Source organism: Protobothrops mucrosquamatus, unplaced genomic scaffold, assembly GCF_001527695.2.
Source record: "Protobothrops mucrosquamatus isolate PMUCROS unplaced genomic scaffold, P.Mucros_1.0 scaffold1, whole genome shotgun sequence".
In the NCBI taxonomy this organism is placed as follows: Eukaryota; Metazoa; Chordata; class Lepidosauria; order Squamata; family Viperidae; genus Protobothrops; species Protobothrops mucrosquamatus.
In genome coordinates, this window is record NW_015386388.1 from 2,185,603 (window position 1) to 2,208,332 (window position 22,730).

General features: G+C 41.6%; 1 protein-coding gene across 1 annotated transcript in view; it reads right to left on the reverse strand.

The window, feature by feature from the left end:
- STAC2 (SH3 and cysteine rich domain 2) overlaps positions 1-22,730 on the reverse strand; it is a 55,516-nt gene that overhangs the window by 1,009 nt on the left and 31,777 nt on the right. The window contains exons 3-10 of the mRNA XM_015832309.1: positions 19,696-19,793; positions 15,930-16,023; positions 15,109-15,224; positions 14,719-14,800; positions 13,719-13,780; positions 12,338-12,435; positions 12,003-12,054; positions 2,424-2,561 (exon numbers count right to left, since the gene is read on the reverse strand). Coding sequence (XP_015687795.1) covers positions 2,424-2,561; positions 12,003-12,054; positions 12,338-12,435; positions 13,719-13,780; positions 14,719-14,800; positions 15,109-15,224; positions 15,930-16,023; positions 19,696-19,793 — 740 coding nt within the window. The remainder of the gene's footprint in view (positions 1-2,423; positions 2,562-12,002; positions 12,055-12,337; positions 12,436-13,718; positions 13,781-14,718; positions 14,801-15,108; positions 15,225-15,929; positions 16,024-19,695; positions 19,794-22,730) is intronic.

Sequence of the window (22,730 nt, forward strand, 5' to 3'; positions counted from 1 at the left end):
AGAAAAGGTGGCGGAACTCAAACCTGGCCACGCCCTCATCAAACCCTAGGACCGCCCCTTTAGAGAACAGGAATGCAAGTAAAATTTGGGAGGGGCTATTTCCGGTGTGGGAGGGGCTATTTCCGGTGCGGCCGGCCCGGAAAAAGGTGCCGGAACGCGGTTCCGCCGCGTTCCGGCTGAAAAAAAGCCCTGCTCCTAATTATAGGTTTTCCAGCCCTCTGTGTAGACTTCCACATATTAGAGAAGAAAACTCTAATACGAAGAAAATTCATTAATGGGTGAGAATCCGCCTCTCAACAAGATACATTTTCTAGATATATTTCTGGGTGACTATAACAACAACAACAACAATAATAATAATAACAACAATAATAATAGAAGCATTTTCAATGGAAACTCCAAATGAATTGCCCTAAGCAGCTGTCTTTGTTTTTATTAATATTAGAATTGATCCTGTGCTCCAATATTTCTCACCTTGGCTTGCCTCTCCTCATCTCCACCATCTACTGGCCCTCCTCTGCTTGGCATCCAAACTGCCTTAAGCTCCTTTCTTCCATTATTTGTAGCAGAAAGTCCTTCCTTACTGCCTCGATATAACTTTGTTTGTATGAGACTTATTAAAATGACCAAAGAATTCAGATTGGCTGAAATCCTGCCCTCTGAGAGTGGATGCTGAAGCAGCAGGCTGGCAGAACAACATGACTGCAAGGAGATGCTAAGTATGTTTTGTATGTTCAAGAGGGAAGGACTTTGGAATGCCTAAATGGAAAACGCACTGGCTGCAAAGTTAATCCTATGGTTTTCTATTAAAATCACTGGAGGAGGAGACTAAGGGCAAAGTGCCTTATATACCAAGGACTTTATATATAGGCCACCTCCAATATTATTAAATTCTGTACGGGAATATATTAGTCCAGCAGTCCCCAACCTTTCTGCCACCAGGGACCAGTTTCGGAAGAAAAATGTTCTTCCATGGACTGGGAGGAGATGGTTTCGCACACAACCTATATCATGTGCATGAAGCTTTGCTTGTGTGGCCCAGTTCCTAATAGGCCACCAACCGGTACCAGTCCATGGCCCAGGGGTTGGGGACCCCTGTATTAGTCATCCTTCTCCATTGCTTCTTTTCCTAATCTGTTATAAAGCTATCATGACCACCGGGAATCTAAGTCTTTTTGTCCTGACTCAATTGAAAAGCAAAAGCTAGAACATATCTTTGTACAATCTCTGGATAATTTCATTTTGCTGAATTATAGTCCATCTGAAAGTATCAAAGAAGCATTGCTACTAAATTACATAATGATTCAATGAAAAGTCCTGACTCAACAAAATGTCTCCAGTGCCTAACTTAGTTCCAAGATTTTAGTTCTTCAGCAAAACACAAACAAGGTCCCCTCAGCTGCAGTTCAGTTTGTGTGCAATAATACTGTACAAAATTTTATAAAACCTTCACGTCCAATTCATCACCATAATCTGAAGCACAGATATTTGCTCCTAAATATAGAAAACAAGTACCTTTGAGAATTCGTAGTTCTGACACATTATTTATGTAATTATGGGATAAATAGTTTAAATGTTAAATTACACTGACAACAAAGGTACATGTTATAAGACCATGGCTTTCTAGTTGTGACATATGGCTGTGAAAGCTGGATTGTCAGAAAAGTTTAACCTGGATCATACAAAGAACAATACTTAATGAAGTAAAATTAAGACTGTTCAGAGCAAGCATAAGTAAGAATGCTAAAGTTTAAATATTTTGGATGCCTGTTGTGAAGGGCGAGTCACTGTACAAGCCTCTAATTCTTGGAAAAATAAAAGATTAATAAATAGAATAATAAATAAATAAATAATTCCAGAAGAGTCTGACAGAAGATGACTAGATACTATCAACAGATAACACAAGCAAAAGATTAAAACAATATAAAGAAGCAAAGGATAAATATGATTCTAGCAAAATGATGTCCACCATTTACAAAGACTGGAGAAAAATACAATTCTTTTTAGGATCAACCTGGTGTTTGGATTCAACAGGCAATATCAGGAAAACAGGTTAGATTTGAAAACAAAACAAACAAGCTTTTTTTTCCTATTCAAAAACACATGGACTTGTCCCTAAATTTCCTAGGAATCATGTTTGACTCAAAGTAGTCTTCACCTTTTATCTTAAATTACCTTTTACTTCAGGGGTACGGAATCTTTTTCTCTCAAGGGCTACAAGTTATGAATTGGAATAAAGCTGCATTTTAGTTCTTCTTTGATGACCCCATTTTATTTCCACTTCTTCAAGCTCAGGTAAGTGCCAGCAGAGAGGCAGGCCATATCTTTCCAAACTTGAACTGACTGCTCACAAATGGCCTTTGTGAAAAAGAGGCTAGAAGTCTTACTTGACCATGTCTATATTTGGGGGCATACATGCCTACCTGGTTTTCTTTAAGGCTCAGCTGTCCCTGTTCTTTGTTGCCACAGAAAGTCCTGAAGCATCTCCAGACAGTTTCACCTGGGCGAACTCGCTGGACAAAATTGGCTGGGAAAAAGCCAATGCGGTCTCCCATCTTCCCCTAGATTGCAAAACAAAAATATCACCACTATAGAACAAAAGTCTATATTAGTATTTGTTGTATTTTTATATCTTGCTCATCAGCAGGCATAGAAACTTGGCCTTTTAAATTAAAAATTATAAACTGAGACCTATAATTCTCTGGATTTTAAATAAGAGCCATAGCAAGTAAAATTGGCCCTTGAGAATTGTTCCGCTATATGGTTAAATACATGCATAGTCATATATTTGCTGGTTTTTTCAAACAGGCAATAAAGAAAAGTATTGATTTCATCAGGTTTCTATTGGATTTTTCAGTAGAAAAAATTCTATAATTATAGTTTTTGTTTATATAATGGATTTATTGTTTTGACATTTTTATTGTATGTTGTGGCTGGAGAGAGTTTTTCTAAAGGCACAGTGGAAGTTTATTCAGAAATAAATAACTGAATCAAGTAAAACATCTGCCATTACACTTGCTTTTACACAATAAGGGTCAGGGAACCATCCTTACTGTTGGGGAAGATGATTCTTTAAAATAATGTTTTCGAGCTTCATCACCTTCTTTCTCAAAATCAGTTCTCCCCAACTTGAACTTTCCTAATTTGTTGGCATTGCATCTCTTGGAAGATCCAAATAATGTTGCCTTTGTGAATTTTGGTCACAATATATATGGAATCTTTAGAACGATTGGTTGGAAAAGTTGCTGTACATCAGGGATTTCCCCCAAAAATTTCAGGACTAATATTCTGCATTGTTTAATTGCTAAGCAGATGGTCATGGGTAGGATGACAGGAGTAAAGTTAAGGAATAAGTAATCTGACTAGAGCCCAGTGTGGTTCATTAGTTTTGTTCTTTGTTATTCAAAGAACTATTCAAAGATTCATTTTGGAATGTTAAAAATATGATTTCAATAACTTAGAGCTTGAGAAGGATTTCATGGATGAGAATCCTCAGGGAGGGAAAACAGTCCAAGAAGCTTGGGAAACTTTGAAAAGCCCAGTCAATTCCAATGAAGGAAAAAAATAAGAGATTTCAACAGAAATCAACATGGCTGCACAAAGAACTCTCTGATAAACTGAAAGACAAAAAGGACAAAATATAAAAAATGAAAAGAGAGGCACATAACTAAGGTAGAATATCAGCAAATAGCCCAAATCTGCAAAGATGAAATCAGGAAAGCTTGAAGGCTTGAAATGAACTAAGGCTTGCGACAGATGTCAAAAATAAAAACTTTTTTCATGTAAAAAACAAGAAAAAAGTAAAGGAAACAATTGGTCCATTAATAGGAGAAAATGGCAAGGAGGTGACAAGCAGCAGGAAGAAAGCAGAACAGTTTAAGCGAGATTTTGCATCCATCTTTACACAAAAGAAAATAAACAGTCCAACATAAAAAATACTGCAGAATTGGGAGATGTGATCACAGAACCAGTGAACAAAGTCCTGGGGTACTGGGAAACTACCAGAAGACTGGAAAAGGGCTGATGTAGTTCCCATTTTTTAAAAAGGAAGAAAACTAGATCCAGGAAACTACAGACCTATCAGTCTGACATCTATGCCAGGAAACATTGTGGAAAAGATGATCAAACAATGAATATGTGAACAGCTAGAGGCAAACAAAGTCATAACAAAGCTGATACTGGTTTGTCAATTATGTCAGACAAATCTTATTGCATTTTTTAATAAAGTGACAAAACCAGGAAGATGTTGTGGATGTAATTTACTTGGACTGCAGTAAAGCATTTGATAAAGTAGACTACAACCTACTACCTGATAAGATAGAAAAATGTGGGTTAGATCAGGGCCATCCAACCCTCAACCTCCAGGCCATGGACCAGTCTGCGACCTTTTGGGAACCGTGCCATGTAAGCGACAGGCAAGCGTGCAAAGCTTCATTTGCACATGCATGAGAGCTAGGCTGCACATACACAGCCAACCCCTCCCCCTCGCCACCCCCTCTGCTGCCAGTCTGTGGACACAGAAAGATTGGGGACTGCTGGGTTAGACAGCATCACTATCAGATGGATTTTTAACTGGCTGACCAACCACACACAATTTGTAATCCTTAATGGAACTGCTTCTACATGGAGGGAAGTATGCAGTGCGGTACCCCAAGGCTCTGTCTTAGGCCCAGTACTCTTCAATGATTTAGACAAGGGGCTACAAGGGGAACTCATCAAATTTGCAGATGACACTAAGCTAGCAGTAATAGCCAATACCCCAGATGATATGCTCAGGATCGAAATGGATATTGACATACTTGAACACTGAATCCTATCGAACAAAATGAAATTTAATTTAGAGAAAAGTAAGGTTTTATACTTATGCAGGAAAAACCAAATGCATAGGTATAAAACAGGTGGTACCTGCTGCAAGATGGATCTTGAATTCCTAGTGAACAATCACTTAAATATGAGCCAGCAGTGTGCTGCAGCTGCCACAAAAGTCAATGCAGTACTAGACTGCATTAACAGAGATATAGAATCAAGATCATGTGAAGTCTTAATACCACTTTAAAATGCCTTGGTAAAACCACACTTGGAATATTGTATCCAGTTTTGGTTGCCACAATATAAAAAATATGTTGAGACTCTAAAAAGAATGCAAAGAAGAGCCACAAAGATGATTAGGGAACATTTGAAGAACCGTTGTAGTAATTGGGTTGTCTAGTTTAATGAAAAAAAGGATTAGGGGTGATATGACAGCAGTGTTCCAAGAGATTGCCAGCAGTGTTTCAAGGGGCTGCTACAAAGAAGAGGGTGTCAATCAATTTTCCAAAGCACCTGAAGGCAGGATAAGAAGCAATGGATGGAAACTAATCAAGGAGAGAACCAACCTAGAATTAGGATGAAATTTCTTGACAGTTAGAACAATTAATCAATGGAACAATTTGCTTCTGGATGTTATGGGTGCTCCAACACTGGAGATTTTTAAAAAGAAATTGGACAACCATTTGTCTGAAATGGTATACGTTTCCTGCTTGAGTAGTGGGTTGGACTAGAAGACCTCCAAGGTCCTTTCAACTCTGTTATTCTGTTATATACTGAAATACATATATAAAATCAGAGAACCATAATATTCTCCAAGCCTGTAAGCCATACAAGGCTTGTTCCAGCATTTTAGAAAAGCATAGGCTATCTTGAGTTGTGGAAACGGTACCCAACGAAGTATATAAGTGTTTATAATTAAATTATACAATAAGATAGAATCTTTGCTTTAGAATACCTAGATATTGAGAACCTGGTATTCTGTACCTGCAGATTTGCAATTAGAATCTCCTCTCTCTCTCTCTCCCTATCTCCAATCCATCCATCCATCCATCCATCCATCCATCCATCCATCCATCCATCCATCCATCCATCCATCCGGCAATTACATTTCTGAACCATTCATCTCCTCAAAGATGAAGCATTCAATCACACTGGGCTACAGATTTCCTCCCTCCTCACCTATATCTTTAGGATCCTGTCCCTTTTTATAATTTAGAAAAGTTCTGAAGTCAGAACTTTTCAGAAAGCCTTCAGAGTAGGCTGTCATCACTGTAGTGCAATAGTTAAGAAGCTGGTCTAGGATAAGGAAGTTCCTGGTTTAAGTCCATGGTGAGCTCATGTGATGTCTCCCTTGGGCGACTCCCCAGATTCCTCCTCAGATGTCAGTTCAGAGGAGATTGAGCCCATTCCTGGCATGTCAGGAACTGGGTTGATTGATGGCTCTGAACAGCCTTCCAAAAGAGATTTGGAGGAGGCTTCAGGTGGGGAAAACTTGCAATGGTAGATGGCCAGCAGAGGAGGAACTGCCTTCTGTACCTAATCCAAGAACACACAGGGCAGAGAAAAGGCAGGAAGTCTGGAGGTCAGCCAGGCTACTCAAGAGAAGATCCCACCCATTTGACAGGCTGCACCAGAAAGCTGGTTAACACAGCCGACAGAAGCAGGTGTTGCTGGGAACGTGTTGGTTTTCTAGCTGTTCATTTGATTGTCATGATTCCTGCATCTCTCTGGATAGACACCGTGTTTGGAATTGTGCCTTGGAGACTCTGAACTTTTCTTGTTACATGAGCTCTTTTGTGTGTGGATTTAAGTTATGCCTGGTGTAGTTATTTGTTCAATTGTTTTGTGGACTATTAGGCCATTGTTCTGTGGATTAATCTTGGCCTGCTCATGGCTGGACTTAATTGGGACAGTTCTGAGCTTTGGTGAAGGGAATTGCTGGGGAATATTAATAAACTTACTAAACCACAGTTACTTGTGTGTGTGAGTGAGTGGGGCAGCTGTTTGTTCCCAGCCCCCTTTTCCCCAGAAGCCCTGTTTGTTGGACATTATGGAGCAATAGCTAGTCACCAATGCCAAGCTGGCCCAGCAAGTAACTTTTCTTTCCAATCAGTTGGCACAATTGCAGGCATCTGGACTGTCAAGAACTCGCCGTAAATGCCCGGTTGCTATCCCAGATAAATTTAATGAGAACTCTGCCCAATTCCCAATTTTTGGACAATGTCAGTTGTTCATGAGCCTGAGACCAAATGATTTTCAAACTGACTGGGAGAAGGTGGGGTTCATCATCAGTCTATTGACAGGACCAGCAGCCCAGTGGGTGATCTCCCCCTCCTCATACAGTCCAGTCAGTTGGTGGATGACTATGCAGGGTTTTGCTTTCAAATGAAGGTCATGTTTGAAGATCCTGTCAAGGTGCAAACAGTGAACCGGCAGCTGAGGGAGTTGAAGCAGGGGTGTTGCCTTGTAACTGAATACATCTCTGACTTGCAGTTGATCAGTCAGGATTTGAGATGGAACGAGAAAGCCTTAATGGACCAATTTCAGGAGAGCTTGTCCTCTGAAATTCTGGATGAGTTGGCACCCTGCCTGTGCTTGCGCATAGATGGTTGACTCCAGCAGCGAAGGGTGCAGCGATGAGAGGTGGCTGCTCCAATACCCAGGAGGTTTTGTGAGGAGCCTCAACCCCCCAAGAAACCCATGCAAGTGGGGAGGGGACGGACGCACCTCACACAGGCAGAAAAGGATCAGAAGTGCAGGGAAGGCTTGTGCCTATACTGTGGAGGCCCCGGTCACCTAGCCGCTAAGTGTCCTGCAAAGAAAATTCTGGCGATGGCAGGAAACTCCCCCTGCCTGACTGAAATGGCTCACTTGGTTGGGTGATTTCTGGGGTGGGTCAGGTGTTAATGCCACAGATTACGCCAACCCAGTATTTGGTGGTTGCCGTGATGTTGACTTTTCCCAGAAGTGAGGAAGTTCTCACACAAGCCATGATGGACTCAGGGACAACCACGAAGTTCATGGACACAGCTTTCACCACTAAGTGCAGTGTGCCATAACATGAAGTAAACTGCTCATTTTGGTGGAAATCATCAATGGCTGGCCAATTCAGTCAGGGCCGGTAGCCATGGCTACTGAGACTCTTCAGATGTGTATAGGAAACCACATGGAGTGATTGGAATTCTATGTGGTGGCCACTCCACCTTTTCCAATCATGTCGGGACTGGAATGGCTTCAGGCACATGACTCACAGATTGTGTGGTCAATAGGGTCATTCAACTGGGCAACCCTAAATGCTGTCCTCATTGGCTTCATGTGTATGCCACGGAGATACATCCTGCTTTGTTTTGGGATCTTCACTTAGAAATTGCAAACTTCACCGACATGTTTGGGGGAAAAGAAGCCGAGCAGCTCCCACTGCATCTATTCTATAATTGGCCCATCAATCTGGTTTTGAATGCCAGGCTTCCAGTGGATTGGATTTACTCCTTATCCAAACCTGAGCTCAAGGCCCTCAATGACTTTATTGAGAAGAACTTGAAGAAGGGCTTCACCCATCCAATGACGTCCCCTTTAGCGGCCCTGCTCCTCTTTGTCAAAAAAAAGTCAAGGGAACTGAGGCTTTGCTGTGACTACCGCAAGCTCAGTGCCACTATCATGAGGAAGCTGTACCTGCTCTCGCTCATTCCAGAACTCATGGAGCAGTTAAGGTAGGCATGGCTCTTCACGAAGTTGGACTTGCGGGAGGCTTAAAACTTGGTGAGAATCCACAAAGGGGATGAGTGGAAGACAGCTTTCTGCACCCGGTACAGATATTTTGAATATACGGTGATGCCATTCGGACTCACCAATACCTCCTCCATGTTTATGCACCTCATGCACAACGTGTTTTGGGATCTCTTGGTTACCTTTGTAGTGATCTATTTGGATGACATCCTGGTGTACTTGTCATTGGCCGAAGAACACTGGTCCCGTGTATGAATGGTACTCCAGCACATGCAAGAGAACCATCTCTTTGTGAAGCACAAAAAGTGCCAGTTTGCACAAACCACCATTGACGTTTTGGGACACTTGATTTTGCCTGAGGGCATTGCAGTGGACCCAGAGAAGAGTGAGGCCCTGCAGTCTTGGCAGCCCTTGTGCTGAGTGAAAGACGTCCAGAGACTCCTGGGGTTTGCAAATTATTATTGAAAGTTTATTCCCCAGTTCGCCGCGATGGCCGCTCCTTGACTTGGTTGCTGCAGAAAGAGGTTCAGTTCATGCGGGGGTCAGTCAAGCAGCAAGACCCCAAGTTTCTGAAAAAGGCTTTTGCTACAGACCCCATTCTTTGCCACCCTGATCTGTCATGACCCTTCATGGTGGAGCCAGACATGTCGGACATCATGATGGGGGCAGTATTGTTACAAGCCCCCTTGAACTCGAAGCAATTCTTTCCTTGCACTTATTACTCACGTCAACTCAATCTTGCCAAGCGGAACTACATGATTTGAGATAAGGAGTTGCTAGCAGTCAAGATGACTTTCGAGGTTTGGTGGCACCACCTAGAAGGGGCTTGGCACCAGATCGAAGTCCAGATGGACCATCAGAAACTGGAGCACCTGAAGATCAGCCAGCAGCAGATCCGATGGTCTCTCTTCTTCACCCACTTTGATTTCCAAGTAACATATAGTCTGGGAGGCTGGAACCAGAGAGCTGATGCTTTGTCGTGTAAGCCAGAGTATACCTGGAATGGGGATAAGATGCATCTCCGGTCAGTGATTCAAGTGACCCAAGAGCCCTTTTGAAAGAGCAAATCAGGCTGGTGCAGTGTTGAGACTCCTGTGTCCAGGCCAGAGGAGTTAGACTCACAGAGGCCTCTTGGGCTCTTGGTCATGCTCAAAGGCCTTGTTTAGGTTTCAGGAAAAGATTAATGTGCAAAGGGGCCCTCCTGTAGGATCTTGCACCAGTGTCATAACAACCATGTGGTGGGGCATTTTGGCCTATTCAAGACTTTGCATCTGGTGGGATAGGTGTTCTGGTGGCTGTGAATTTGCCACGATGTGGATACCTATGTGGTATCATGCCCAAAGTGCCAACAAGCCAAGAACACACTGGGACCATTGCTAGGACTGCTGCAGCCATTGCCCATGCTGAAGAGGCCTTGGGGAAGTGTATCCATGGACTTTGTCACTGATCTCCTGAAGTCACAGGGAACTATGATGGTGTTGATGGTAGACCTGTTCACAAAATGGCCCATTTTGTGCTATGCACGGGGTTGCCCGTGGCATGAGAGATGGCATGGCTATTTGTGTATCACATCTTCCGGTTGCATGACCTACCTGAGCGTATTATGTTAAACCAAGGTACCCAGTTCATGGCCTGTTTTTGGCAAGGAGCTCTTGCAACTTCTACAGATATAGGTATGTCTCTCATTCTCACATCATCTAGAGATAGACAGAGGCATTGAATGGATGAATGCTGTGCTAAACCAGTATTTGCGTTGCTATGTGAATTTCTAGCAGGACAACTGGCTGGATCTGCTGGTGCTGCTGGAGTTCGCATATAACAATGCCCAGCATGCTTCGACTCACATGTTCACCCACGTTTGTGCCCTCTGACTGCTGCGGATTCACCTGTGCCTACAGCCATAGATTTCCTGTAAGAACTCACTGCCATGCACCGAGTGTTGCAGGAACAATTGGAACAGGCTAAGGAGGACTATAAAAAATTCATGGATCAACATTGTTGAGATGTGTCTCCTTTGGCGATCGGTGACCGTGTCTGGCTCTCCACCCGGCATCTTTCCACGATGCGATTGTCCCTCAAACTCAACCACTGCTTTGTAGGCCCATTCCCGATGGAAGCGGTCAAGCCGGTAGTGTACCTGCTGACCCTGCTTGCCCACATATGCATCCACCTGGTATTCCATGGTCCCTGCTTGTACCTGCTGCGCTGCCAGTCCTCACCGGCCATCAGATCCTCTGCTGGAGACAGTGTTAGTGCAGGGAAGCTGGAATATGAGGTGGCATGCATTGTGGACTCCTGTATTCACTGGGGACATCTGCAATATTTAGTGGACTGGAAGGGCTATGGCCCTGAGGACATGTCATGGGAAGATGCCGATGCTGTGCATGCCTGTCGACTGATTCATTGGTTCCATCACGGGTATCCAGGGAAACTTGGCCCAGGGGGTTCCAGGAGGATGGGCCATGATGGAGGGCGATAGTGTGATGTCTCCCTTGGGTGACTCCCCAGATTCCTCCTCAGATGTCAGCTCATGGGAGGTTGAGCCCATTCCTGGCATGTCAGGAACTGGGTTGATTGATGGCTTTGAACGGTCATCCAAAAGAGATCTGAAGGAGGCTTCAGGTGGGGAAAGTTTGCAGTGGTAGATAGCCAGCAAAATGGAGGAGGAACTGCCTTCTGCACCTAATCCGAGAACACGCAGGGCAAAGAAAAGGCAGGAGTCTGGAGGTCTGCCAGACTACTCGAGAGGAGAAGACCCCGCCCATCTTGACAGGCTGCACTGGAAAGCTGGTTATTTATCACAGCAGACAGAAGCAGGCATTGCTGGGAACAACATGCTGGTTTTTTAGCTGTTCGTTTGATTGTTATGAGTCCTGCTTCACTCTGGATGGACACCGTGTTTGGAATTGTGCCTTGGAGACTGAACTTTTCTTGCCATGTGAACTCTCTTGTGTGTGGATTTAAGTTTTGCCTGGTGTAGTTATTTTGTATGAGCAACTTTCAATTATTTGTGGACTATTAGGCCATTGCTCTGTGGACTAATCTTGGCCTGCTCATGGCTGGACTTAATTGGGACAGTTCTGAGCTTTAGTGAAGGGAATTGCTGGGAAATATTAATCAACTCACTAAATCACAGTTACTTGCATGTGTGAGTGAATAGGGCAGTACAGCTCACTGGCAGTCCTTATGGGGGAAACACAGGAGAGAGGGAGTGCTGCATAAGCTGCCTTGGGCTTCTGAATGAACAGCGGGTTAAAAATACAATTGATCGAGCAATCAATCAATTGGTCAAACACATGTGGTGGCACTTGTTCATGTAAGAAGTTGGATTGTTTTATAGTATTTTTATTTCCGATAGACTTATTTGTGTTAGGTATTTTTATTTTATTTCTTAGCAGAGGATGTTTTATTTGCATATGGGAGATACAGTATATGTTCAGATCTCTGTGTTCTAATATTCTGCTCACCTTCCACCAATCTTCATTAGAATCATCTATCAGCATGATTCGGTCTCCTGGCCTGCAGGGACAGACAAAGTCTAGTTTATCTCCAGATACCTTTTGGTAATGAGATGCAGGGAATGCCACAGTATAAAAATTACTGGGCAAAATAAAGTATGCCCTACTAGAAGTACATCAGTCATTACTAGCAGGTGTTCCAACAGCAACCATAGCCTTAATCTTGAATGGTAACTCCTTTAAGCTCCATCAGCAAGATCTCACAGTCCAAGAACTGATTACTATATGCCTATCTCATGCTATGGATTTCTACACTGGAAATCTGGGAATAAGGGCCTACTTACTTCAGTGGCAGATCATTGTTCTCCTGAGGCAGAAACTTGTACAGAGCAACATAAGAATACATGGATGAGACCTCTTTGCGTGTAGATCCTTGAGATGGCTATTGGAAAAGGAAAGAGCCAAGAAGAAACATTGCAGTTTTTAGACACATGGTGTAATCTTTAGGGATCTATTCTGAAGTAAACATCAAAATACCATCTGATGCAAAGTGTTCCTACAGTTTACAGCTTTTGCAAAATGCTATTATGGGAGAGACAGATAAAGATCTTATGATTATCAGAACTTGTTACTTTCCATGCCAGAGATGGTGTAGGTTTGTTGGAAAGAATTTGTGAAAGTTGAACGAAATGAGTCAGGAACAGGGCAGAAGGCAGCACAAAAGTAAAGCTGTATGAAAGAGTCATGCACTTGGCTGACAGGGGCCTCTTTCCAGCCATTCTGTCCATCCTGAAATTGATTGTTTTGCTTGGCTGTATTTTTCACAGCTTAACTTTGAAGAAAAACAATGAGAACATATGCCACTTAGTTTTCTTAAAAAACAGAGCTGTGAACCTTTAAATTGTTCATAGACTCACTGGGGAGAGCATTTGAGCCAATGAATTTATCCCCCACTCAATGTGAAAATCCAGATTAAAGCATTGATGACAAATATTTGACTCACCCTGTCCAAACATGTTTAGCAAATATCCCTAAGAATTTCAATCCATTGCTGTCAAGAAATGTTTTTAACTTTCAAACAAAATCTGTCTTCATGACAAAGAACAGGTTATGGCCTTCTTCTGGATAAAATCTCTCTGAAGAATGCAGTCATAACCTTCTCAGTCTTCATTTCACAACACTAAACACAATTCTCTTAATTGTGTCCAGTAGGAGTTATTTTGCCAGTCATTCTCATTGTTCCTCACTATATTTTCTTTAAGAAATTCTACACACATATAAAATGTCTGTCTCCTTCATGATTCACTAAGGAAGTTTATGATAGTGGACCATCACTAAATAACTACAGTTTGATAAGAAACGGTAGAGAATTTCTGGGTTCGTGTGTTAAATAAGTATCCCACAAAAGAAAGTAATTGAGTAGGCTTATTGTTTCACACAACTCTACTTTTAAAGCTGAACTACTGTACTAAACAATATTTTTGGCTCTTGACTTTTAAAAAAGGAATAAAAGCCAAATATAATTAAATAACAAATATAATATTATTGTGTGCAATTTCTCTCCTTCCCTGCCTTCCCTTCCTTTTTTCCTCTTTCTCTGGAAAGAAAATCCTAGGAAGGGGCTAGTTCATGAAGCCCTTTCTTCTCAAATTGCTGGATCCTACATTTGGGGGGGGGAATCTCTGCTTTTTCTCAATCTTGAAATGAAATGGGTACATTTTCTACCTGTTGCCCTGAGTTATTTTCCTCCAAAACAGGGCTTTCGCCTTCTGTGGCCACTGAGAAAACTGAACGAAAAAAAGATAGAAGGTATTAAGGCTCATCATTCCAGTAGGCAACAAAACATATATTCTTTCTTTTATTTTCCCAGAGAAGGAGGCAATCCAACTTCAGAGATGACAAGGGATTCTGGAAAATTCACTATGAAACAATACCCAGAAATCAGAGAAGCGGTCACTGACAGAAAATTTGGCAAACTGATGTCCCTTGAGTTGCAAAGACTAGGATGCAACAAAACTGAACCACAAGTGATTGGCTGGATTTTTGCAATTCTTTCTGATAGACCTAAATTTGAGAGGAAATATTAATTAAATGGTGTTTGCTGCAATTAGAGGAGTATTTGTACAGGGGGATTTTTTTTTGTTAAGGTTCCAAAACAGCCCCAGCCTCACCTTTAGCAAAACATTGCTAGAACTGAATGCCTTCAAAGTCATAAGCCTTCTTCTCTGAGCCAGTCTTGCCTTCCACAGTATAATTTATGATAAAGGGGTGGTGGTGAATTTGCATTAGAACAATGTTTGGAAGTGAATGTTTGTTTGTTTTTTGAGATTGACTGTATCAGCTTACCAAATAGTAAACAAGGATTTAGTCATCAAAATAAAACATCAATATATGAAAGATAGAATTAGAAAGAGCAAGATTTCTTGCCTTTATTAGAGCCATCTTGGATATCTCCAATGACTTCTAGGATAAAGAGAGCAAGGGAAGGAGGGAGGGAAGAAGGAGAAGAGAGGGGAGAGAGAGAGAGAGGGAGAGGGAGAGAGAGAGGTGTGACTGCACAAAGGCTGATGCAGGCTGAGCAAGCAGGATAACCCATCCCTCCTTTCATATATTACACGTGTACACATGTGTGTGTGGTGCGGAGAAGGTAAATTTTGGGCATGGTTAACAAAACAGGTTATTTTACATACGTTATATTGTAAGTGGGAATGGGAATTTCACTCACCATTATCGGTAATATTTTCCTCTGCTGTTGGTCCACCTGCTGTTGAGCCTTCTGCATTCTGAACTATGTCCTCCTTCTCATTCTGGAAGAAATAAATGCCTCTCTGAGATCAGCCAAGGTTGGCTGGATGTTGCTACCTGCTTTGACTAGACATTCCTTCAAATTGATCTTTATAGCATGAGTACCAGTGAAATAAATGTGTATTGCTTTCTTCATTTACTTATAGTTTCCATCTTTCCTCCTATTCTTTTTCATACATACCCATTTCCAGTAACATTTTCTGCACTATCTCCCTCTAGATTTCACAAATGGGTTTCCCTCAATCCCAGTCTGTTCATCAGGGACCTGTTAATGTTACCAAAATGAAATCTTTGAATTTAGGGACTATACCAGACTCTTGGTGGGGGACTCTGAGGTGCTGCTGAAGCTGGAGCGATTCATGTAGGCCAGTGAAGTGCCGTAGCGCAAAGTCTCATAAACGGGATCTACCTTTCCACTGGGGCCTGCTGGTAAACCAGATACATTTTAGAATTGGATTGTCAGGCACAAAGGAGAAGAAAAGGAAGCTGTCATAAGCATGGTCACTTTATTCTATTATTCTGTACTTTGATTAGTAGATGCTGTCCCCTGATGATTTGTAAAATTCCTTGTGCAATGAGCGAAATCTGTTCTCTTCAGCCAGATTAACCCACCATGCTTCCTAATTACAATCCGGAAAGAGTGAGTTGAGTTGCAATGACCAGTCAAATTCTTCTATTTGGTTCCCTGATAAAGAATCTATTTGCTAAATTGGATCTGGGAGAACTTTGAACTCCACAATGAGCCTCCCCCCCCACCTTCCATGCAATTGCCCTGCCTCAATCATGGCAATTTACTTGGTGACCCCAGCATTATAATCATCTTCCATTTATAACCCTCCTGCATTTTCACACTGCATCTTTTGTATTCTTTCTTACCCCTGAGTATCCATTGAGGAGGCAGCAGAGGCATTTTAGAGGTTGGGTGTCAGAAGATGAGAACTGTGAAACCCCACCCCCTTTTTTTGCACGTACTGCACATGCATGTCTGCCATCTTGAATCCATCCCTTGGAAAGTCCTGTCTGGCAGTACTATGAGTCAGCAGCCTGGGAGCATCTCATCATCCATTTTCTTTGATTGACTTTCTGTCAGAAATTTTACTTTTCAGACTTTGGACATGTCCAAGTTCTTACCTTTAGGAGGAGATTCCTTGGCTGGGGCTGGTTGGGGCTGTGGTTCGTGTAGCAGCAGAGGAGAACTAAGATTACGGCGGAAAGAGGTTGCCTGCTGAGGAACAAAGTACAGAACAATATTTCACTGGCCTGCTATACAGTACTATGTGCTTGACCCTCTGCCATGCTGCTAAGAAGAGGATGAATTAATATTGTGCTTGCTCCCCTCAATTTCCTCTTTGTATATTAACTTTCAGAGAAATTTTAAACTAAATAAATCAGGACAGGAAGTAGTTTAGAGCTCAGCATATCAGCTTTTAAAAATTGTAATTCTTGGATTCACTCTTTGCTTCTAGAAATCTGGTATAGCAGATTGTGTTTGGTCTCAAACCAAGAAAATTCCCCACTCATCTACTAACATTGATCTCACACGACTGTTGTGAACCCATCTACTGGTCTGAGATCCCTGGGAAAACATGAGAATAAAATATAATAAGACAAAAATCTATAATATAGAAAGAAGCAAAATTAGTTTGTAGACACTGACTCTAAGTGATACAACACTTTCTGTTTCATAATGTCAATTGGTAAGCCATAGAAAGCACATGTAATACATACTGATAAAACCAGAAAATAAAATTTAATTAACTATAACACAAAAGAGATGCATATTATAATAATGCAGTTCATTCATTTGTGTCTTTTGCACAACAAAGTAAATAATGCAAGTTTAGCATGTCAATAATGTTCACAAATAGAACAAATTATATTGTAAAGCTGCTTTCCATTCTTTGTTTCTTAATCATATTCTCAGAATGCATATCATTTTCTTAGTTTACTGTTCACATGGAGGAAGGACTGCAATACAAGCAACTGTTTGTGTGCAATGAAACATAACTCATTTAAGCATGATTTCATAAGCTACAATTTGTTAAGGGCAAATATAAAAGAACAGATACAGAGGAGGTGGAATGATAAATACCTTAAAAGTGTTTATTAGTGGCCAAATGTTTTTTAGAATGTCCTTGAGTGAAAAAAATTATAAGTGTCTAAGAATAAAGTATTTTAATCTATTTTCAATTTAGAGAAGGTATAGGACAAATGAATTGATTTATCCAGTTTAAGCAGAAAGCTATATCAGGTAATGAAGAATTGAGATAATTAATTTCAAGATACTTTATTTTGAGAAACACATTTTTTAAACATGGGTGGGATTTTTTTTTATATACAATTTGTTAGGGCAATTTTAAAACCAAACCTGGTCACGTATGTTAATTTTGATCTTACATAATAGGAATTTTCTTGAATTGCCCAAAATTTATCTTAGTTCAGCATTTTGAGAGACCTTCCTTTTCTGCCCTTTGTCAACAAATTTTTAACAATTTTTAATTTAAAAAAAATCAAAAATTTTAATTCTAACATTTCATTTTTTACAGTATATACTGCTTTTTCACAGTATATACTGTTTTTTTACAGTATATACTACTTTTATATTTTGATGTTTTATTGTACATTGCTAAGAGTATCTCTCTGAGGCAGTCAGGTCATTGAGAAATGTGAAAAATAAATCAATAAAAATTTGTTTTTTCACAGTCGCCATCCAGATGTCTCTGAGTATTTTTAAGTGGCAAAAGGAGACGTACCTTCCCCTGCCCTTATTCCTCTAGCCTGTTTGGAGGCATGTTGTCCCCAAGCCAGAGGCAACATTCAATCCGAAGATAACAAACCTTGCTTTAAAGCCATTCATGTTAGTAGCCATCATCATGCCATGTGGTAATGAATCCCACATGTTATATGCTAAGTGAAAACATGCTTTCATTTGCCTATTTTAAATGTCCTCTTAGTTTGCTTCATTGGATGGCCTTTTCTTCTAGTAATTGAGAAAAAGAAAAATATATTGTTTATTTTCTCCATATAATGCTTAATTTTATATACCTCAGTAATATCCCTAACAGTCATTTTTTTTTCTAAGTGTCTTACCTGATTCAGCCTTTCTTTGTACGGAAGATGTTAAAGACAAACTGATTATCTTAATCTGCCCTGCCCTGCACATCCTCCAGATCTAACCATAATCCAACCATAGAGCATACCAGATATATACGGCAGATATTCCAGACATTATAATGTTGGCTGTTTTATTTTCAGTTCCCTATGTTCTCACTCCTGTCATAAAATATGCCTTTTCAAAGCTGCTATATCTATTCAGAATAACCTGAAGATCTTTCGTCTGGTAAGCAATTCACATCAGTGAATATCTGAAATTTGGCGAGGGTTCTGTGTTGCCTTAAAGTGCATCACTTTACACTTATTTAAACTGAATGTTTGTCATTTGAATGACCATTCATCCAGTTTTGAGAGATCCTTCTGGATATTTTCACAACCACAGAACTTATTTGGTTTTAAAAACAAACACAAAAAGTGATTTGTTTTTAAGAGAAAGTCTGTGCAAAGAAATCCAGTTCCTAGAACTTTTGATACCGGACTTCATCCAAAATACACGAACACTTTGTAAGAACTTCAGAATCAACCCTCCTGTTTCTTTTTTCCCCATATCACTGCCAATAGTATGTGTGTACTATTCAGTCTATGACACTAGTCATTCATTCATTCATTCATTTTATTTATTTATTTTATTTATTTGTATCCTGCCTTGATAATTTTTAGAAATAACTCAAGACAGTAAAATATCTGTCACACTTTCTTCCTTCTATTTTCCCCACAGCAATCCTGTGAAGTAGGTTGGGCTGAGAATGACTGGCCCAAAGTCACCCAATTAATCTTCACTTAATGACCCTAATTGGGACTAACAATTCCACCATTAAATGATGTAGTCACCAACTGAAACATCACGTAACAGCTTAGCAATGGCTAACAGTTGCTGTTACTGCAGGAATCCCCCACGGTTGTTTGCAGAGGCCCACCAGGATCCAAGCATTCTTGGAAAACGATAAGGACCGTCTCCACTTCAGCTTCCCCTATCCACCAATTTCCCCCCCATCTCTGCCCATTTGGCTGCCCACTTATCTGCTGCCCCCACTGCCCAGGCTTGTCTATTGCTACACCACATGCCATTACTATACTAGTTGGAGGCCTTCTTTTGTGCCATCTCCTTTCACACTGGTGTAATTGGGGGGTTCTCTTGCACAATAAGCAAGATCTCCTCTTTGAGTCCCAACCAGGCACTGGCCAGAACTATTTTTTTTTCTGAAATAAGGCCACATGAAAGAAGGCCAGTGCCTGAAAGAAGGACCCTTCTAGCTGGGACCTTCTTTTGTGCCAGCACAGATAGGACCTTCTTTTGCACACTGGCTGGGGTCTCCTTTTGCGAAAGAAGGCCCTGGCTGACCTGAGAACAGAGGCCCTGACAGGCATATGAATGGAGACTTTGGCTGGTATGCAAACTGAAGCCCTGGCTATAACAGCTTGAAAGAAAGCAGCATGAAACAAGTCCTGCCCAATACAGTAGTGGTATGCAGTGTGGCAACAGCTGGGATGTCGATGTTGGTGGGTGGCAAAAAAAGGTGGTTATATATGCAGGTGGGCTCCAATGGGACCAAATTTTGTCCACATGACTGTAGAGGCACTGCAATGGCTTGAATCTATAGGACTGCGCACAAATTCCTTCATTCAGCACCACTGAAATGTCAAACAGTGATTCAATAATTGGATGTTAAGTGAGGCCTATCTGTATTACATTAACCCTGCGTAAACTTTAAAATACAGTCCATCCTCTCCCTCTCTGGATCTCTCTATCCTAACCCTTGCATAGCTTTGCTTAGCTACTTACTGTCTTGCCAAGGCACTGCTGATGAGAAACTTCTTCTGAACACCACAGATGCACACTCAGTTTGCATGTCTTGCATCGTAGACCTTGTTTGGAGTTTCCTAAAAGTAAAACCAAGACACAAGGAAGCTACAAGGTGTTTTGCTAAGATAATAGATGTATGTTGGTAGGAATAATATTGAGAGGCAGAGGAAGAGAGAATAAAAATCAGAAATACATGCCTGATAGCAAGAAACAGGCTATATACTCATCTCAAATTAGGCTGATAATGATTCCCATCCCCCCTAGTCACCATATCTGGAGGGTGGCCTATTATGAAACAAACATCTTCTGATTTTTTTAACACTTATTTCCAGGGTTATATTTCCTATTCATTTACAGGTAGCCCTTCACTTACAACTGGTCACTTTAGCGCCTCCCCTCCAAAAAAGCTATTTACAACCTGGTCCTCACATTACGGCCGCTGCACTGCCCCTGTGATTCTTCATTCTTAGGTCTGACCACAGGGATATTGTAGGGCCCTCCCATCTCCCTTCACATCTCCCCCACCAAGCCTCATACCTTCCTCCTTACCCAGTCTCACCCATCACACACATACCTTTCAAAGAACTCCAGAGGTTGGGTTAGGGACATGTGAGATGGGCAACTTGGTGATGTGGTCAAGGAGGAGGATAAGGGGCCTGTTGAGGTGGGAATCCTGAGGGGCATGGGGAGAGCATGGGTGCCTCAAGAGGTTGGGGTATTCTCTGGCAACCTTGAGGCATCCTATGCTCCGCTCAGCAATCCACACATTCATTTAATGACTGCATTGGGAAGAAGAGGTATGTGGAGGTCAATAATAATAATAATAATAATAATAATAATAATAATAATAATAATAATAATAATAATAATAATAATAATAATAATAAAGTTGGAAGGGACCTTGGAGGTCATCTAGTCCAACCCCCTGCTCAGGCAGGAAACCCTATACCATTTCAGACAAATGGCTGTCTAGTCTCTTCTTCAAAACTTCCAGTGTTGGAGCATTCACTGCTGCTGGAGGCAGGTTGTTCCACTGGTTAATTGCTCTAACTGTCAGAAAGTTTCTCCTTTGTTCTAGGTTGTTTCTCTCCTTGATTAGCTTCCATCCGTTGCTCCTTGTCCTGCCTTCAGGCGCTTTGGAGAATAGCTTGACTCCCTCTTCTTTGTGGCAGCCCCTGAGATATTGGAACACTGCTATCATGTCCCCGTTCGTCCTTCTCTTCGTTAAACTAAACATACCCAATTCCAGCAACCGTTCCTTATATGTTTTAGCCTCCAGTCCCCTAATCATCTTTGTTGCTCTTCTCTGTACTCTTTCTAGAGTCTCAACATCTTTTTTACATCGTGGTGACCAAAATTGGATGCAGTATTCCAAGTGCGGCCTTACCAAGGCATTGTAAAGTGGTATTAATACTTCATGTGATCTTGATTCTATCCCTCTGTTAATGCAGCCTAGCACTGTGTTGGCTTTTTTGGCAGCTGTAGCACACTGCTGGCTTAAATTTAAGTGATTGTCCACTAGGACTCCGAGATCCCTCTCACAATTACTACTATTGAGCAAGGTACCCCCTGGCCTATACTATACCTGTACATTTGGTTTTTCTTGCCTAAATGTAGAACCTTACTTTTTTCACCATTGAATTTCATTTTGTTAGATAGCGCCCAGTGTTCAAGTCTGTCCAGATCCTCCTGTATCCTAAGCCTTCTGGAGTGTTGGCTATTCCTGCCAGCTTGGTGTCATCTGCAAATTTGATGAGTTCCCCATCTATCCCCTCATCCAGATCGTTTCATTTTATGCCATGAAGAATTCGTCAAATCCCAGCTGGTTGTGGATGCTTCTGTTTTTCTTCTATCAAGAGAAAGCTCTGAGAAAAGCAGGTCTTCCTCTGTCTTCCTTGCGAGCAGACTAGAAATAGACGCCTGTTGACCAGGACATGTGTCCAGCAGTAACCATGAGTAGTAAATGGGCTGATTTCCAAATGTGCATTTGGCCATCACTTCCCTCTGCCCCCCCTCCAATGAACCTGGATTAAGCAAGAAAAATCACATACATTGGGGGGGGGCAAAGAAGGGATAGCTTCCCCTCTGTTTTCAAAGAGCTCCCACAATACGAGAATAGGCTATTTTTGAAAGGGGAAAAAAAAAACCTGGCTATCAAAGTTTTGCTCCTGAAGAACCATGTAGCATTTTTTGTGAGTTTACAAAAAATGGATGGTGTTTTTAACTACACTGACCCTCAGGAGGCCCTGTGTTTTGTCCTTATTGGGATCATAAGATCTTCTTCCATGGGATGGACCTTCCCCCTTGAGATGGCTACATGCCACAGTAGCTTTAGGAGCTAGCCTGGTCCTGGTGCTCCGAGTGGCTTTTGTGTTGCAACAGAAGCAACATTTGGATGCGTTTTACAGTCAGAGAGCATAAATGCTCTGAGGGAGTAAACCTGGTGAAAAAACATAAGCTAGGAAGAGCTGCAAGTCTTGAGAGCTGATGGGGATGACCTTGATGGAGACCAAGGGAGGGGGGGAGTTCCGTTACCAAGGCAATGAGGAATAAACATTGCAGAAGCCCAGACAAGGAGGGAGAGTTGTGAAAGCATCTCAGACAGCCCTCCCCCCAAATAAACAGGAAGATAAAAGAGGGAGGGGGAAGCTCTCTCAGTCTTCCAAGATGCTACTACTACTCTTGCCCATCTTCATAAAAGCCACCTTAGCCCTGCCTCCTGATCATCTTTGTTGCTCTTCTCTGTACTCTTTCTAGAGTCTCAACATCTTTTTTACATCGTGGTGACCAAAATTGGATGCAGTATTCCAAGTGTGGCCTTACCAAGGCATTGTAAAGTGGTATTAATACTTCATGTGATCTTGATTCTATCCCTCTGTTAATGCAGCCTAGCACTGTGTTGGCTTTTTTGGCAGCTGTAGCACACTGCTGGCTTAAATTTAAGTGATTGTCCACTAGGACTCCGAGATCCCTCTCACAATTACTACTATTGAGCAAGGTACCCCCTGGCCTAT